The sequence below is a fragment of the Indicator indicator genome, chromosome 21 (assembly GCF_027791375.1).
Source record: "Indicator indicator isolate 239-I01 chromosome 21, UM_Iind_1.1, whole genome shotgun sequence".
Lineage (NCBI taxonomy): Eukaryota > Metazoa > Chordata > Aves > Piciformes > Indicatoridae > Indicator > Indicator indicator.
The window spans coordinates 156,100-171,641 of record NC_072030.1 but is presented as its reverse complement, the minus strand read 5'-3'; the positions used below and the strand labels follow the sequence as shown (position 1 = coordinate 171,641).

General features: G+C 48.3%; 1 protein-coding gene across 1 annotated transcript; it reads left to right on the top strand.

Annotated features, from left to right (window-relative positions):
• Positions 1 to 4,909: 4,909 nt before the first annotated feature.
• Positions 4,910 to 15,210, top strand: GAL (galanin and GMAP prepropeptide). The gene is made up of 5 exons (XM_054390600.1): positions 4,910 to 4,990; positions 5,667 to 5,721; positions 7,635 to 7,721; positions 11,938 to 12,015; positions 15,158 to 15,210. Exons 1-5 carry the CDS (start codon positions 4,910 to 4,912, stop codon positions 15,208 to 15,210), a joined length of 354 nt encoding a protein of 117 aa, XP_054246575.1.
• The last annotated feature ends 332 nt before the right edge of the window (positions 15,211 to 15,542 follow it).

Below are 15,542 nucleotides of genomic sequence, written 5' to 3'. Positions count from 1 at the left end.
CTTCCAATGTCTCAGATCCCTTCCAGGACAGAAATATTTCCTCATGCCCAGCCTGAACCTCCCCTCCTGCAGCTTGCAACCATTTCCTCTGCTCCTGTCCCTTGTCCCCAAGGAGCAGAGGCTGTCCCCTCCTCGCTCCAATCTACCTTCAGGGAGCTGCAGAGAGCAATGAGGTCTCCCTCAGGCTCCTCTTCTCCAGCCTGAACACCCCCAGCTCTACCCCCTCAGCCCTCTTCTAGCCCACGGGCTCCAGGCCCTTCTCCAGCCTCACTGCCCTGCTCTGGACAGGCTCCAGCCCCTCAATGTCCTTGCTGCAGGGAGGGCCCAGAGCTGAGCACCACACTCCAGCTGTGGCCTCCCCAGTGCTGAGCACAGGGGGATGGTCACCTCCTGGCCCTGCTGCCCACCCTGCTTCTGATTCAAGCCAGGAGGCCTTTGGCTTTCTTGCTCCCCTGGGCACTGCTGGCTCATGGTCGGTGACTACCAACTAACACCCCCAGGTGCCTCTCTGAGTCTGTGGAGGAATTAATATGCTGAAGGGTCACCTCCAGAAGCAAACCATCCACACAGTCCCAGAGATCGCCATTTTTGAAGCTAAACTAGAAAAGACAGGCTCCAAACTAATTCTAATTCTTGTGTCTGAGCAGTTTATATTTCAAATTTCTATGGAATCAAAAAGATTGATAGCATTCCTGACAAGGACTATGGAGGGAACCAGAACACCAAATGTAGGGATGACTGATAGAATTATTGAACTTTGAATTAAGATGGGCAAGTGATGGATTGAGCCTTTGAGTACACAGAGTCTTACTTTTGCATCTGACTCCAGTGGAGGCTGAGAGCTCATTTTACTCTGTGCTTTGACAAGAAGACACAAGTCTTGTGATGACAAAGTGGAATCACAATTACTGCTTTAAATCCGTTGTTTCAAATGCTTTTTACAGGCACTTGAAGAGCAAACTGCAGCCAAAGCTGCAAGTATTAACACATCTGTAATGCTTGAATGTAAATCCTGACATCTTTTGAGATAACTTCCATGGCTTAGTTTGGTTGGGTGGTTGTTGTTTTTTAAAATGAAAATACATTTACTCCCAAACAGCAAAATACACTTTGGGCCCACAGCTGAACTGAAAGAAAGAGAAGCCTTATAAGGACAGTTGAGGTAACAAAACTTTGGGTTGCAAACAGACTTTGAATGGTAAATTCTCAAAAGCATGATCATACTTCCAGTGGATTTGACTCACAGCATCACAGAATCACAGAATAGGTCTTGGAAGGGACCTCTGGAGATCATCCAGTCCAATCCCCTGCCAGAGCAGGGTCACCCAGGGTGGGTCACACAGGAACACATCCAAGGTGGATTTGGAAATCTCCAGAGAAGGAGATTCCACAACCTTTCTGGGCAGCCTGCTGCAGGCTCTGTTACCCTCACAGGAACAAAGTTTTCCCTTCTGTTCCCCTGGTACCTCCTCTGCTCCATCTTGCCCTCAGTGCCCCTTGTGCTGTCCTTGGCCATCCCTGAGCAGAGCCTGGCTCCAGCCCAGCACATTTTTATCCCCAGCCATGAGGGCGGCCCTCAGGCTCCTCTGCTCCAAGCTCCAAGCCCCAAGCCTGGCCTCATGTTTTATTTGAATAACACAAAGAACTAACCCAAAACAAACAAAAAAAACCCCACAGCATTTTGTGCCACAGAGAAGCTTCAAGTTTCAAAAATGACATTGATGCACATAGCATTTTAGAACGGCCCAGCTTTATTCAACCAGTTTTAGATCAAAGAGTCAATGGCATGCTTAGAGCATCAGATCCCTACTGCTCCTGACACCAGAGGCCAGGAAACAACGACAAGGCACAGCTCCTGTGTGCAGCCTGGGTTCTGAACATGATGCTGCACTGGCTTAAAACAGTCTTTGCTTTTAAACTGGGGAACGACAGGTTCCTGGTGTTGCCTGGTAGCTGTCTCTCAGCATGTCCACGTGTAGACTGCATACAAGTTTGCCGAGAACCTCAAGCAGCTTCAGCAAAAGCAGCTGGAAGAATGACTTATTCTGAGCAACATCTGTGATGCTTTGCTTACCAAGATGAATCTGAAGGGCTTGTAGCGAATAAATTTATTTGTTGCAGAGAAAATAAAATTTGGCAGGAAAAAAAAGAGGAACTGCCTTGTAATTAAATTTTGCACATCCTGATGCCAGTGGTAACCATGACTGAGATAAGCCCACCGATGAAATGTCTCTGGCTATAAACTGCCAGGCTGGGGCTTGACTAGTCACCATGGAAGGCTGCATGCTGAGTCTTGCATACAGAACCTTAAAAAAGAAAAGAAAAAAAGTGGTATTTTAGATATAAAGTAGTGAGGAAGTACAGTAATAGGTTTGACTCACCTCCTTATGCTCTGGTGCTAGAACAAGGAGAGTCAAACGTAGAGCAACACATCAGTATCTGCAGGGGACCTGCAGGCAGGATGGGGAGGGACTGTTCAGAAGGGGCTGTGGGGATACGCTGAGGGCAATGGTTTGGAACTGGAACAGGGCAGAGTTAGGTTGGACGTCAGGAGGAAGTTGTGCACGGTGAGGCTGGGGAGAAACTGGAACAGGCTGCCCAGGGAGGTGGTTGAGGCTCCATCCCTGGAGCCATTCCAGATCAGCCTTGCTGCATCCCTGGGCAGCCTATTCTAGCTGGAGGTGTCCCTGCTGCCTACAGGGAGTTGGACAAGATGCCCTTGGAGGGTTGCTTCCAACTTGATGCAATCTGTGGAGCTGTGGATTTCAGTGTACATGGGGCTTGCTCCACTCAAGGCCTACCAGATACAAATGTGCACTTTAAAAAGTTGTATCAAAGTCATGCTGGAGCCCAAGGTGCAGAGGCAACAAGAGATGCTGCTCTGAGGAGCAGCTGAGCCCCAGGTCCCCAGGAAGCTTTTAGGAAGATGTGATCCAGACTGGATGTATTGCCACCAGATGCCTGGGACCAGATTTCTACAAAGATGCTTTTGAGAGCTGCCCACCAGGGCAGAAGAGGCAGCTGTGGTGCTGCTCAGCACTAAATGGGGAGAGCACAGGAACAAGGCTGGGGCTTGGAACTAGATGGTCTTTAAGGTCCCTTCTAACCCAAACCATTCTATGTTTCAATGATTCCAAGGTGCTGGACCAGATGCCCCGGGCCTGATCCTGGTTCTGCAGAAGCCTCCTGGAGGGCCACCAGTGTGCAAGAGGGCCTGTGAGAGCCGGCAGCCACCACCAGCTTACTGGTGGGAAGAAGCTATCACCTTCACCAATCAAGGTCAAACTTGATGTGGCCCTGGGCAGCCTGATCTGGTTGAAGGTGTCCCTGCTGACTGCAAGGACATTGGACAAGATGCTCTTTGAGGATCTCTTCCAACCCAGTGCAATCTGTGACTCTGTAAAAGGGCTCTGAAGGGCCAGCACTGTGCTGGGCCACACGGAGCTCTAGAGGCTGCGAGCAGCACAGGGCTGTGTGAAGCCCTCATGATTCCAAATGCAACGCCCTAGTGCTGAGCCTCGTTTGGCAGCTGACGTCAGAAGCAGAGGTTTGTGTTCAGCTCTGTTGTCCCAGCTGAGCCTCTGAACAGTGCGCTGTGGGCACTTTGTGGCCTCTTGCTCCCTGCCAGCCCACAAGCCCCACGGCTGCCCCAGGCCAGCACAGTCCAGCCCTGACCAGGCCACCCAGCCCAGTCCAGCCCAGGCCACCCAGCCCTGACCAGGTCACCCAATCCAGGCCATCAGCCCAGCCCAGGCAGCCAGCCCAGCCCAGGCAGCCAGCCCAGCCCAGCCCAGGCCAGGCAGTCCAGCCCAGGCCAGCCCAGGCCAGCCAGTCCAGTCCAGCCCAGCCCAGCCCAGCCCAGCCCAGCCCAGCCCAGCCCAGCCAGCCCAGCCCAGGCCAGCCAGCCCAGCCCAGCCAGCCCAGCCCAGCCCAGCCCAGGCCAGCCAGCCCAGCCCAGCCCAGCCCAGCCCTGCCCAGCCCAGCCAGCCAGCCAGCCCAGTCCAGCCCAGCCCAGCCCAGCCCAGCCCAGCCCAGCCCAGCCCAGCCCAGCCCAGTCCACCCAGCCCAGCCCAGCCCAGCCGGCCAGCCAGCCCACGTCAGGCTGGCCAGCGCAGCACTCCCCGACTCGCCTGCCTGCCCGGCCCACCGTCAGCAGACGTAATTGCCCGGGCTCTTATCTGCCTGCAGCCTGCGTCGTGCTTCCAAAAGCCTCTAATTGAATTGCTGTCGTTTTTGCCCTTCCTAATGCAGGGGCTGGCGAGGGGGAAATGACCCGGTGGAGGTGGAGGAGAGTGGGGAGGGCGGCTCTCAGCTGCCCGCTCCCCTCCCCTCCTTCCCTCCACCCCGAGGCCACCCCTCCTGCGCTGGGCTGCTGCAGCCCATAAAGAGCGGCGGGAGCCGGGGGGCGTTCTGCAGACCCGCGGCCATGCAGTAGCGCCTGCTGGCAGGACTGCAGCCTGGGACACACCCCCTCCCCCACCCCCCGCTGACAGGACTGCAGCCTGGGACGCCCTCTTCCATCTGACAGGACCTGGGACCCTCCGTCCCCTCCCTCCATCCCTACCTGCAGGACCGCAGCCTGGGATTCCCTTCACTCCATCCCCTCCTGCAGGACCGCATCCTGGGACCCCCCCATCTCCCCCATCTCCGCCATCAGGAGCGCAGCCTGGGACCCCCGCCGCTGGAACGCCTCCAGCGAGAGGCCGCCGCTCCCCAGCTCAAGGTATCCCCCTCTTCACCTCTCTCCCACCGGGAATTTGGGTGCGAAACCACAGCCGCCCTGCTCCGCGGGAGCGGCTTCACCCCCGCCTGCCCCCCGCGGCGGGGATGCTGCCGTGTCCCAGGGGAGCCGGGACTGGAAAGCGGAGCGGTGGCTCGGAGCGCTTACCCTGGTCCGGTTTCTTTCCAGATGCAGAGGGGCACTGGTTTCCTGTTTCTGTCTTTAATCCTTTGTGCCACCCTGTCAGAGACATTCGGATTGGTTTTCTCAGTAAGTACTGGTTTGGAGCTCCCATCCGCCGGGCAGCATCCATGGCTCAGTGGGCAAGTCCCTTTAGTCTTTGCCCTGATGTACAGACACTGTGCTTAGCTACAGGGGCTGGGCAAGGTGCAGTGCTCAGAAAGAATTTGGGGCAGTAAACAGGCTTTTAGTTAAGACTTTGGGGCTTTTGAATGCTGTCTCCCTTGTAGCAAGTAATATGACTAAGGGCAAGAAGAGTGTGAAGTTTATAGAGCTGAGTGGATGTCTCATCTGACTCAGAGAAAAAGGGGTGTGCAGGAACTTTATTATAGAGAGGCTATCAAGTAAATACAAACCATTAAAAGCAGACATTGCTGTTTGCTAAGGCGTTCATATTAACTTGGAGTATAAAGTCACAATTTCTGCCTCCCGGACCGCTAATTGCAGTTTCATTTACATGGTATGAGATCGTACTACAATGGATGTCAGGAGCAAAATTATTGACTTGGATGGGGAGTAGGCAAGAGTTCTTCCCGTTAATATTTGCTTCAATACTATTGGCTTTTATCTTTTACAATATTTCTTGGTTTCAAGCTCCCAGGAGATGCTTTCTGCTGGAGGATGTCCTGTTGGATCCTCTTTGCTTTGTCTCCAGAAAACACTGTGCAGTTCATGCAATAACATGTTTGCATTTTCCCTGTGTAAGGCAAAAGAAAAAAGGGGCTGGACTTTGAACAGTGCCGGTTACCTACTTGGTCCACGTAAGTCAAGTACTGCTTGGGATTTGGGGTTTTTGTTTGTTTGTTTGTTTTTCATTATTTTAAAATGCAGAAGGGTTTTTTCCCTCGTAAACCAGTTTGCTGTAGAGTGTTACTCACTTTTCTGATGAAGACAGTCGTGTCTAAACTTGCAAGACAGAAGGGCTTCATTGCTTAGGGATTTGTCACACATCTGATAGAGAACTGACTTTAGATTTGTCAGTAACTGATCTTCTCTGAGGCAGAGTTGTCCTGTAAGGCTCTATATCCAGAAGCATCTCTGGTCACTCTTCTTACTCCTCAACTAGAATTTTCACATGATAAATACTTCTCCCATTCCTGCTTCCCCTGGAAGCAGGATCCCCTGGAAGGGATCTTACAGCACAATGCATTTTGTCGTCCTTCCCATTGAAATTTTGGCCCTTCTCAGATTTGAAAATGGCTTTCCTACCTGGATTTATTATACTTTTTTGGGGTAGTTTTTTTTAAGTTTAAGAAAAATAAATTAAGCCAATAAGATGTGCACTCGTGACTGCAAATATTACCAGTTCACTGTGTGATATTTAATGTACAAGATGTTTGAAATAAAAAACCAGTTTAGTTTTGTAGAATCACCAGTTGATACCTACAGAATCACCATTGGTGCCTGCCTGCAGGATCGCCATTGGTGCCTGACTGCAGGATCACCATTGGTGCCTGCAGGATCACCATTGGTACCTGACTGCAGGATCGGCATTGATGCCTGCAGGATCACCATTGGTGCCTGACTGCAGGATCGGCATCGATGCCTGCAGGATCACCATTGGTGCCTGCCTGCAGGATCGCCATTGGTGCCTGACTGCAGGATTGCCATTGATGCCTGCAGGATCGCCATTGGTGCCTGCCTGCAGGATCGCCATTGGTGCCTGACTGCAGGATTGCCATTGGTGCCTGACTGCAGGATCGCTATTGATGCCTGCAGGATCACCATTGGTGCCTGACTGCAGGATTGCCATTGATGCCTGCAGGATCACCATTGGTGCCTGCCTGCAGGATCGCCATTGGTGCCTGACTGCAGGATCGCTATTGATGCCTGCAGGATCACCATTGCTTTTGGAGAATCACAAATGAAAGCTGTAAGAAACATGCAATTCACCTCTATGCTGTCTCAAAGATCTCCTTTCAGCCTTTTTTCTTGTTCATGTAATCCCACTCTAGCAACGTCTCTTTAATTTCAGTCTCTGTGGCTCATGACAAGTACTACAGACACTTGCTATGGTTCCCATCATTCTTTTTAACTAACTGTATGGGCATCTGAAAAATAAATTGATTAATTCCTCTGAGATATATGATCTGGTTCTGTACAATATCTGGAAGGATATTTGCCAATCTAACCAAGAGGCACCATGGGAACAGGGACTTTTCAAAGTGACAGTTGTGGATGCCTGGATAATAGAAATCCATCCTTTGTTAAAGGTCATATTGAACAGCTTTGGCTGATCAAGGAAATGCCCATAGCAAGGGGGAGAGAAGAGGCACCAGGGGCATATAAGATAGTTTACATGAATAACCTTCCATAGCTGCCTGCAGTTTTCTTTTAAGCAAACTCATGAGCAACATTTCCTACAAACAGAGGGAAGAGCAGTGGAAGCAGCTGTGCAAATCCCAGCTGAGTGCACACGCTTGCATTGGCTGTGCAGCTTCCTCTGCATTGAGCAACAGCTTCAGCTAGGATGCAGTGCAGGCCTGGGGCTGTGGGTGGTAGCAACCATCAGCACAGATTCACGAGAGGCTGTCTGGGTGACACAGTAATTGTTTCTTTGTCATATCAGAAGTGCCCAGTGTGATCTTTTCTGTGAAAGCTGTGAAAAGTGAGCTGTATTCAAAGGTTTTGTATGGTGCTAATGAGCTACTCTGGTTTTTCATGTGTTTCTCAGATGCAGTAGATAACCACAGGTCTTTGAAAGACAAGAACAGTTTCACTGGGAAGCGTGAAGTACAGCCTGACCAGGAAGGCAAAGCAGGTAACGGAATTCTGCAAGCCGGAATTACTGATTGCTTGGGTAGCTTTAGGAATTCCTTTATGGCTTTAGAGTTTACAAACTACCTAGGCAGGAGGTTATCCCTGCACTTCATCCAAAAACCTACCAAACAGATGAAAGGATGAAACCTTTGGTGATTCAGTGTGCTCTTTGTGCCCGGTCATAGCTTCAAACCTCTTGGTGCCTAGGGCATGCCCCATGCTTTTAAAGTGTAATAGACCATAACACCTTGAATAAACTTTGGGGTTTCTTTCCATAGGTTCAAGAAGTGTTTCAAACATCACCCTAGACACTCTTTTTTTTTTTTTTTTTTCAGCAAAGAAGTGAGCTTATAAAGGAATCTCTCAGTAGGGGAAGCAAAAGAAACCAGCACAGTTTCATTTCTCCTTTTTTTTTTTTCGTTCTGCTATTCCAGAGCTGAACTGGAGCTCAGAACTGTATGGCACTAATTGCTGTGGGAGCATATAAAAAGCTATTTGAAATCCCTGATAACTCCATCTTAATTTTCACAATACTTCCTAGATTTAAGCAAGATGGATTGCCTTCATTCAAAGCCTGAGAACATGGTCAGAACTGGAATCAGACCATGGTCACAGATTGTTTTGAGCTTGCATGAATTCAGTAAATAGCAGTGGTCCAGAAGAGGCCATGAAAATGATCAGGGGGTTGGAGCAACTCTGCTATGGGGACAGGCTGAGGGAGCTGGGGATGCTCAGACTGGAGCAGAGAAGGCTCCCTGGAGGCCCTAATAGCAGCATTCCAGCCCTAATTGGAAGGCCCTAACAGCAGCCTTCCATTACCTCAAGGGGATACAAGAAGGCTGCAGAGGGATTGTTTGCAAAGGCCTGCAGGGACAGGCAGGCCTTTGAAGCAAAATAGTGGCTTCAAACTAGAGCAGAGCAGATTGAGATTGGATGTGAGCAACAAGTTCTGCACCAGGAGGCTGCTGGAACACTGCAACAGGTTGCCCAGGGAGGTGGTTGAGGCCCCATTCCTGGAGCTATTGAAGGTGAGGCTGGACAGGGCTCTGGGCAACCTGATCTGGTGGAGGATGTCCCTGCTGAGTGCAGAGGGGCTTGGACTGGATGAGCTTTGGAGCTCCCTTCCAGCCCAGATTCTGTGATTCTATGAAGAGGATATAACCTTCTCCGGATGCATCATCCAAGGCGAGGCCTCTCATACATGTCTAGACTCCTCTTCTGAAGAGAAGCTGGCACTTCTAGGATTTACTGTGAACACCTGCTTCATGATAAGATGTGGAATCTTCTAGAGAAACCTGTGTCTTTCTCCTGAGAAGAAAACGAACCCGCTGCAGACATCTAAAGTCATCTGGGCCGAATCTCATCTGCAGACTGCCAGAATGATCTGTTGCTCCCTGCAGCCAAACCAAGCAGTGCTGTTTCCTTCAGTATGCACTGAGAGAAGGCCAAGTCCCAGCCCCAGAGCCCTCTCAGGCTATTTTACATCTGCTCAGCACCATGCAAATGCAGCTAGCGTTAAGTTCATCAATAAATGTGCTTAATTACAATTTCATGGCATAATGACTGTAACCAAAGGAGTAACAACAGCACCTTGATTGTCTGTTACACTCTGAAAATGACCAACAGCTTAGGGTTTTGTGGGTTTGGGTTTTGTTGGTTGGTTGAGTTGTCTGCTTTTAAGAAGCTGTTTCCTCAGGCACTGGTGTGAAAATGGTGTTGTGCCAGTCAGGAGCACTGTGAAAGGAAGGCATTGGGAACCCAGCAGTGCAGTTGCCCTTTGTGGATGTGCTACCAGTTCCTTCACAGGAACATTGTCTGTAGCAGTTATGGAACTCTTTTGCCAGCTACTGCTGGACCTCCACAAATATACAAACTCACAGAATCACAGAACAGTCTGGGCTGGAAGGGACCTTCAAAATTCATCCAGTCCAACCCCCTCTGCACTCAGCAGGGACATCCTCCACTAGATCAGGTTGCCCAGAGCCCTGTCCAGCCTCACCTTCAAGATCTCCAGGCATGGGGCCTCAACCACCTCCCTGGGCAACCTGTTGCAGTGTTCTAGCAGCCTCCTGGTGCAGAACTTGTTCCTCAGCTGAACTTGTCTGGATGGGACCTGAAAATGATTGAACTGTCTCTGTTGTGAGCCTCCTTTTAGATGCTCTTCTCTCATCTAAAGCTTTCATTGAGCCTTCAGTCCATTGTGGAGTTCCTATCCAAAGGAGATTGGAAAATGGGCAGGGTAGTCAGAATTCCTATTTTGATTTAAAGGAAGAGTAGTCAGAGTTCTTATTTTAAATGAAAATGAAGGGTTCTTTTGAGTTTTAGCTAAAGTCTGCTGGTTCACAAAGGCATCTTATAGTGGTGAAATGCAGGCACATTGGTGCTGTAAAAGAGTTTATGCAGAGGACTCTTCAAGGTATACAACAGATTTGCAAGTCTCCAGAGAACCTAGAAGAATTTGCAGTTGTATGAGGTTTACTTAACACCAGGCTCTGAGAAACAAATAATTAGCATAATTAGGATAATCTGTAAATTCCAAAAGAATAACTGCTACTTTTACTAGAGTCTGCAAGTAATGTGTTATACAGAATTAGGAAAGGAGGCCACAAAGATGATCCAAGGGCTGGAGCAGCTCTGCTGTGAGCACAGGCTGAGGGAGCTGGGGGTGTGCAGCCTGCAGAAGAGAAGGCTACAGTGGAACCTTACAGCTGCCTGGCAGGACCTGAAGGGATCCTGCAGGAAGGCTGCAGAGAGACTTTTGCTGAGGGTGTCTGGAGCCAGGCCAAGGGGGAATGGTTTGAAGCTGAGGCAGAACAGGGTTAGACTGGAGCTGAGGAGGAAGTTCTTCAGTGTGAGGGTAGTGAGATTCTGGCACAGATTGCCTAGGGAGGTGCCTCCTGCCTGGAGGTGTTGAAGGCCAGGCTGGATGAGGCCTTGAGCAGCTGAGTCTAGTTGAGATGTGTCCCTGCCCCTGGCAGTGAGGTTGGAGCAGATTATCTCAGAGGTCCCTTCCATTCTGTGGTTTCGTGGTCAGCATCAGAGTAAATAGAAAGACACAGGTGTAATGTGCTCAAGACACTACAGGAAAATATTTCTCCAGTAAATCTCAGATGGGTAATAAAATCTGGGTGAGTAAACTACTGATATAATAAAATAATGATGAATCTTAACCAGAATCCATAAAAGCTGAGGTAGAAATATAAACTAAATGAAGTTCCCTTCAGGTGGAAGTGTTGTTCCAGTCAGTGATACAGAAGGGTGGTGTCAGTTCCAAGACTGGAAGGCAGAACTTTCAGATGCACATTTCTCAACTGCTGGCTCTCTGTATCCCTCACAGCTCCCCAGCAACGCTTTCATTTGTGCCACAGATCTCATGCTGCCTTCTGTTAGTTACTCAAACCTAAGTCTCCACCCTGGATAAGCTCCCCCAGCACTCTCAGGCTTTCAGACTGGTTTCTGACGTGAAGAGCATCCCTCAGGATAACACCAAGGGGCAGTGTTTTCAGTGCTGTGATATCAGCCTGCCAGCCACATCTATCAGTGCAGGTCTGCTCTGTGTGCAGAGAACCAGCAGTCTCAGGGTAATTGCCTTCCATTTGTCCTCTGATACAGAACAGCTCTCAGAAGCAGATAAGAGCAGATCTCCCTTTTGTTTTGAACAGGCACAGCAAGCGTGCTTCCAACATCCCAAAGTGCTCTAATAAGCTCCCTAGGAGGCTGATAAATTGGGCCAGCTAAAAGCATCAAGAGGCCTCCCTTCACAAGATCAAACAGGACAGTATTTGATATATGCATGTGCAAAGCCAGAGCCTTTCTGAGGCCTAACTTTTGTGCTAAAAACCAGTTGAAGTGGACCACACTCCATGAAGAGTTCCTAAGTGTTTTGTCAAATTAATGAATGTCCTGGCTTTTCCCTTCCATCTGAAGAGACTGGACACAAGGGAGACCAGAGGATAAATTTCTTCTGCAGCAGACCTCCTGAGGCCTTAAGTTGAGCCATTAAGCTGTCACATCATCTCCAGCATACAAAGCTGGGCAGTTCTGATTCTGGGAGCTGCAGCCACCTACCTTGAAGGGGCTTTGCTCTTCCACCAATTTAAGGAGAAAACCATTTCACAGAGATTTTTCCCCTCCAGTACTCAAAAACCTATCACAACATCATGTACAAGAGACCTCTGTGCCATGTTAAGATAAGTAACACTCAGCTTGCCTTGCAGGGGCTCTTGGAAGACCACTGGCTGATGAGAACGTTGTACGCACAGTAATTGAGTTTTTGACTTACTTGCACCTTAAAGGTTAGTGACAACCTTTTTAAATCTTAATTCCTCACTCTCTGGTGTGGAATTCCCTGAGATGCTAGAATTGGATTATCCTTGACTGTAGAAGTCTGTTATAGATTGGAGTGTGGAAGGCTTGGAGTGGCACCTCTGGTACGGTGGAGGAACCGTTGATGCTGTTTGAGTGCCCGATGTAGAGGGTGCAGGCTGCAAGGCCATGAACATCCAACTCAGCAGGGTTCTAGAGCCATTTGATTATTCTACTGAGAACATCATAACAGCTACTGCTCAAATTGCATGGCCCCAGCTTCCAGCAGCTGGAAACAAACCTAGATAGAGTCTGATGATGTGGGAGTCAGTATCAACCAATTCCATGAACTCAGAGCTCAGTTTAATGCCAAGAGCAACTGGCTGCAATTCTGAACCCCTTGTCAGTGGCCAAAGCAATGTATCTCTTTCTGCCTGGATGCACAGCATAAAACTGCAGAAACACTAAGCTGAGTGTTAACAAACAGATCAAAATGCTGCTGCCAAAACTTCTGTGAAGCCTAAAAATTGCCACAAGAAGTGTAAAAGCTGAGCCTGCAGGTGCCTGGACAAAAGTCAGATTTCATTCTAGCAGTAGGTGGAGGAAAGCTGCCTGCTTCCAAGCTCTCTTTTGGTTTGCTTTTTCAAGCAATTCTGAGCTTTTCAAATAGATTCAGCACTTCTAAAATTGTTCAAAATGTTCAAAAACATGTAGAATTATGAAGAAAGCAATAGGAATGATAAAAACTGTTCTTGCTGCCAAGGTCTGAGGGATTCTCAGTTGCAGAAAGCAGCCAGTTCAATGAATCTCTGACTTTTACTTTCTTGCCTTTGTCTACAACAAATGGTGAGCAGTTATGTGGCAAGTGTGTGCTGCAGAACAGGAGCAAAGGACTGTATGGTACATTTGTATTTTAATTTCATTATTAAAAGAGACTTTCAAAGAGATTTGCTCACTTGCTGTGTATGCAGGAAACAAAATTCCAGAGCCCTTTGGCATCATTCTCTAAAGGGACTCTATCCTCCCAGGCAAAATAGTTTTTACTACTGAAAATGTCAACCCAGTAGGCATGAAATCACCTCTGAACTGGAAACAAAATCTCATTATGGTTGGTACTAAAGGCCTAGGGCAATTCAAATGCATATTTGGAGTAGGGCAGTGATTGTTCTCCTGTGTTTAGCACTGGTGAGGACACACCTTGAGTGTTGTCTCCAGTTTTGGGCCCCTCAATACAAGAGTGATGTGGAAGTGCTGGAGGGAGTGCAGAGGAGGGCAAGGAAGCTGTGAAGGACCTGGAGAATAAATCTGATGAAGAGCAACTGAAGGATCTGGGGATGGTTAGTTTGAAGAAGAGGAGGCTGAGGGAAGACCTCATTGCTGTCTACAGCTCCCTGAAAGGAAGTTGTGAAGAGGTTGGTGCTGGTCTCTTCTCACAGGTAATTAATGATAGAACAAGAGGGAACAGCCTCAAGCTGCACCAGGGGAGGCTTAGGCTGGACATCAGGAAACATTTTTCACAGAAAGAGTGGTCAGACACTGGCACAGGCTGCCCAGGGAGGTGGTGGAGTCACCAACCCTGTTTAAAGGTCACCTGGATGTGGTGCTTTGGTTTAGGGGTGTACCTTGTAGAGCAAGGTCAGTGGTTGGGCTTGGTGATCCCAGGGATCTTTTCCAACCTGAATGAATGATTCTGTGATTCTGTCATATTTGGTAGTACACATAGACTGTGGCAAAGTGGTAGCTTGGTTGTTGTGCCATTTGGAAGAGGAAGGAGCCTGCTTGTAAACCTAGGAAGTAGAACTGGACACAATAGAAGGGGTGTGAATGCTTGGCACTCTGAGGAGCAGGCTAAGAGCTCCTAAGCAGGGCAAGAAAATAAAATACATCTCCTAGAAATTTGAAGAGTACTTTTCCCTGGAACAGATGAGCATGAAAGGTCTGTGTGGGGTCTCTAAGTTACAGTTCTTGCTTCAGGACAGTGAGGACAGATGGCTGCTTTTGTTCTGAAAAGATTGTGCTGTTGGCTGTCCTTGGGGAGACAGGAATCTCCAGCTCCCAAAAAGAAGTTCTCCTGAGATAGTTCTGTTCCCAGGCTGTCACATTGCCTACTAGTCATATTTATTTCAAGACCTTGCACAAACCTTTGCTCAAAATCAGGATTGTAGGTTTAGAAGATGGGAAACACACCTTAGAATGGCAGAGATGCTTTAACATCTGCAAGAAGGCTGCAGAGGGGCTGTTTGCAAAGGCCTGCAGGGACAGGACAAGGGACAATGGCTTCAAACTAGAGCAGAGCAGATTGAGATTGGATGTGAGCAACAAGTTCTGCACCAGGAGGCTGCTGGAACACTGCAACAGGTTGCCCAGAGAGGTGGTTGGGGCCCCATGCCTGGAGATATTGAAGATGAGGCTGGACAGGGCTCTGGGCAACCTGATCTGGTGGAGGATGTCCCTGCTGAGTGCAGAGGGGCTTGGACTGAATGAGCTTTGGAGCTCCCTTCCAACCCAGACTCTTCTGTGATTCTGTGATTCTCTAATTCTGTGAATATCTCTCGTCAAATCAGGTTTTACTACATTAACTAAATTCATTTTCATAGTCTCCTTTTGGAGCAGGGGAAAAACTCCCACTCCTGGGATTCAGGTTCAGGGAATGGTTATTTGGATCAGTCATACATTTGCTCTTCAAGATGAAGTGAATATTTAAGAAGTATCTTGGTGATGACTAAAAGGGACCTTCAGCTCCTTCTCTTGAAAATTGCTCTCACAAGCTTTCAAGACTGCCCAGGTGGAGCAGGCTGCAGCATGGAAGCTGCGACTGGATAACATTATGACTTCTGAGATGCTGGCATCCCAGCAACACCAAGTGCCAGGGGACAATTGATGTCATTTCCTTGCCATTCTGTCACTGCTATTTCTAAAGAGGTGAAAATATAACTGGGAGATGTTTTTAACATGCAGAAGGAAAACCACAATGTTGTATCAGTTTACATATAAGAAGCTCAAAGAGTTGTCTCTTGTAGTCGAGAAGAGAGAAATATAAAATTGCACACAACTGAAACTGCTCTGATTTATTGGCTGGGATTAATATCTACACTTACTTAGGTGGTCATTTTGTCTCTTCCTTTTTTGCAGAGATGGGAGCGCTTGACAAGCTACCTTCAGCAGAGGAAGCAAACAAGCCCTGAGAAAGAAGACATTGTCATTTCCTTGGTGTGTAGACTTAGAATGAACTCTAACCAAAAGACCCAAAGCAGCTGAAGATGAGAAGTGTCCTTTGCATTCATCTGATAAATGCATTCTGCTCTCTGGTTGTTTTTTTTTTTTTTTTTTTTTTTTTTTTTTTTTTTTTTTTGTTGACTTTTATTCTTTCCCCTCTCCTTTGATGTTACAGTGTACAATTTTGCCTTGGTAAAGGTTTCCTGTAGGCAAATGGATGATAAAATAAAAATAAAGAGCAACTAGACTGTTTGATTTGAAAATGAAATGCACACCAGCACAGCATCCATTAAACACGAAG